Here is a 2,500-nt window from a genome sequence, read left to right as displayed (position 1 = left end):
ACACACACACACACACACACACACACACACACACACACACACACACACACACACACACACACACACACACACACACACACACACACACACACACACACACACACATAAACTCACACAGACAAAGACTATTTTTCAGAGATAAATAAATACTTCAGCAGCTTTCACCAGCAGAAGCCATTTGTTATGTGAAGAGATACACATTACAAACACCTCCAACGTAACAATAACTCCAATTAAGTTTTAGTAATAACTTCTATGTAAACACATCGAGCAACAGACATTGACCAGACCACAAACACACGCACACACACACACACAAATACACACACAGACACACACACACACACACACACACACACACACAGATCTCCTGCATACACACCAACACACACCGACATTCTCTCTCTTTCACACACACACACGAGCACACACACACACACGCACGCACACACACGCACACACACACACACAAATACACACACAGACACACACACACACACACACACACACACACACACACACACAGATCTCCTGCATACACACCAACACACACCGACATTCTCTCTCTTTCACACACACACACGAGCACACAAACACACACACACACACACACACACACACACACACACACACACACACACACGTACAGTGATACTCACTGGTCCTCTTTGAAGTAGGTGAAGCCCACGAAGGGCAGCTGGTTGCCTGCAAAGGCTCGGGGCGTGGGGAAGGTCTCCACATCACGCTTCTCATCCTCAATGTCGTCAAAGTTACTGGTGTCTATGTCACTATTCAACTCAGGCACCACTGGGGCCACGGCTAGAGAGAGAGAGAGAGAGAGAGAGGGATTATTAAAGAGAGGGAGAGAGAGAGAGAGAGACATTCTGTAAAAGTTAATGGTGTCTATGTCACTGTGGCCACAGCTAAGAAGGAGGGAGTAGGGAAAGAGAGGGAGTAGAGAGAGAGAGAAAGAGAGAGAGAGAAGGCTGTCATTGTGGCTCTTCGTTCAGTCACTGGAATTTCATTTTAGTGGCATAATTAGTATTCATGTTGATCGGCCCTTTACTAAAAATGCCAAGTCATGACTGAGGGAGAGAGATGGGACAGAGAGAGAGAGGAAGATGCGGGGAAGACAAAGATGCCAGTAAAGAGAGGGAGAGAGAGACTAAGGGAGAAAAGAGAGAGAAGAGGGGAGAGAGAGAGACTAACGGAGAAAAGAGAGAGGAGAGGGGGAGAGAGAGAGACTTAGGGAGAAAAGAGAGAGGAGAGGGGGAGAGAGAGAGACTTAGGGAGAAAAGAGAGAGGAGAGGGGGAGAGAGAGAGACTTAGGGAGAAAAGAGAGAGGAGAGGGGGAGTTGTCTTACAGTAAACATGAAGTTACATGAAAATGAATTCAGTCAGCTTCACTCTTGGGTCAACAGCCGTGCTTGTGAGTCTAAATCTGTGTGTGTGTGTGTGTGTGTGTGTGTGTGTGTGTGTGTGTGTGTGTGTGTGTGTGTGTGTGTGTGTGTGTGTGTGTGTGTGTGTGTGTGTGTGTGACTCTGCATGTTATTCACAACTGCAGGTATTACCCGACGAGCCACTCCTCCCTCCACAGTACCTGCTTTGTGGGACTGAGACATACTGAGTCTTTCACACACACTGAGCTCTTTAAACCTAAAATACACACACACACACACACACAAACTCAGACAAACACACTGGGGCCTTAACTGAGGCCCAACACTCAGTCCAGCCAAAGCCCACTCCAGCTGAGAGAACTGTCCCGGTGTGTCTGGCCAGGCCAGAACACAAGCTTGCATGCATACACAGCTATGTCGGCCATGTTGGCTCCTGACAGCCATTAGGGATCTACGGCTACGCTCAGTAGCTGGGACCACAGAGAGCAAACATCAGGGACAGACTAGCAGGAGAGATGACAGATTCCAAGATAACAGACAGGACGCAGTAAAGGGAACAGCAAAGCCCATCATGAGACATTTTCACAGTGAAGCTCCAAGAGAGCATTTTTAAGGAGCCTCTACCTTCCTTTACTGATGTCAGATCACACCACATACTGCAGTCAGATTGGCAGTCCACGTGTTGTTCAGGATTTGCGTAAAATAGACTCTCGGCAACTTTGGCCTAGCCGGCAATGTACAGTAATGACCACTAGTCTCTTGTCTCTGCAAAACACCAACTCTGATTGAAAAGAAATGGCGGCTGGTAGCTTTTTTGCTGCCTCCTGTCGCTAATCTGACTAGGGGGTTAACAAGTAAAACTGATGATTTGTATTTGTCATCTAAGCCTGCAAAGCCAGGCTAAGCTAGTACAGCCAGATAGCAAGGCTAAACTAGGTTAGCAAGTCTGTCATCTAAGCCTGCAAAGGTTATCAGGCTAAGCTAGGACTGAAAGCTAGCGAGGCTAAGCAAGGTTAGCAAGTCCTGAAGGGACAAGGGATGCGGCCTCTCCCAAACCTTTCTCTTCTTTGGTGGATCATGTGCAGTGAACTTTCACTTTG

The 2,500-nt window shown here is 47.5% G+C and overlaps 1 protein-coding gene across 3 annotated transcripts in view; it reads right to left on the bottom strand.

Moving 5' to 3' along the window:
• The window catches only part of LOC143110206 (rho-associated protein kinase 2-like), a 55,606-nt gene that overhangs the window by 33,244 nt on the left and 19,862 nt on the right, over positions 1–2,500 (bottom strand). For all 3 annotated transcript variants that reach the window (XM_076273091.1, XM_076273089.1, XM_076273090.1), the window contains exon 9: positions 660–819. In XM_076273091.1, the coding sequence (XP_076129206.1) occupies positions 660–819 (160 nt within the window). The remainder of the gene's footprint in view (positions 1–659; positions 820–2,500) is intronic.

This window comes from Alosa pseudoharengus, unplaced genomic scaffold (genome assembly GCF_046254945.1).
Source record: "Alosa pseudoharengus isolate Yale_2024_CS ecotype anadromous, Long Island Sound unplaced genomic scaffold, YU_APseudo_1.1 YU_APseudo_1.1_scf_7, whole genome shotgun sequence".
Classification (NCBI taxonomy): Eukaryota; Metazoa; Chordata; class Actinopteri; order Clupeiformes; family Clupeidae; genus Alosa; species Alosa pseudoharengus.
The sequence above is the reverse complement of the archived record's forward strand: the minus strand, read 5'-3'. Positions and strand labels throughout refer to the sequence as shown.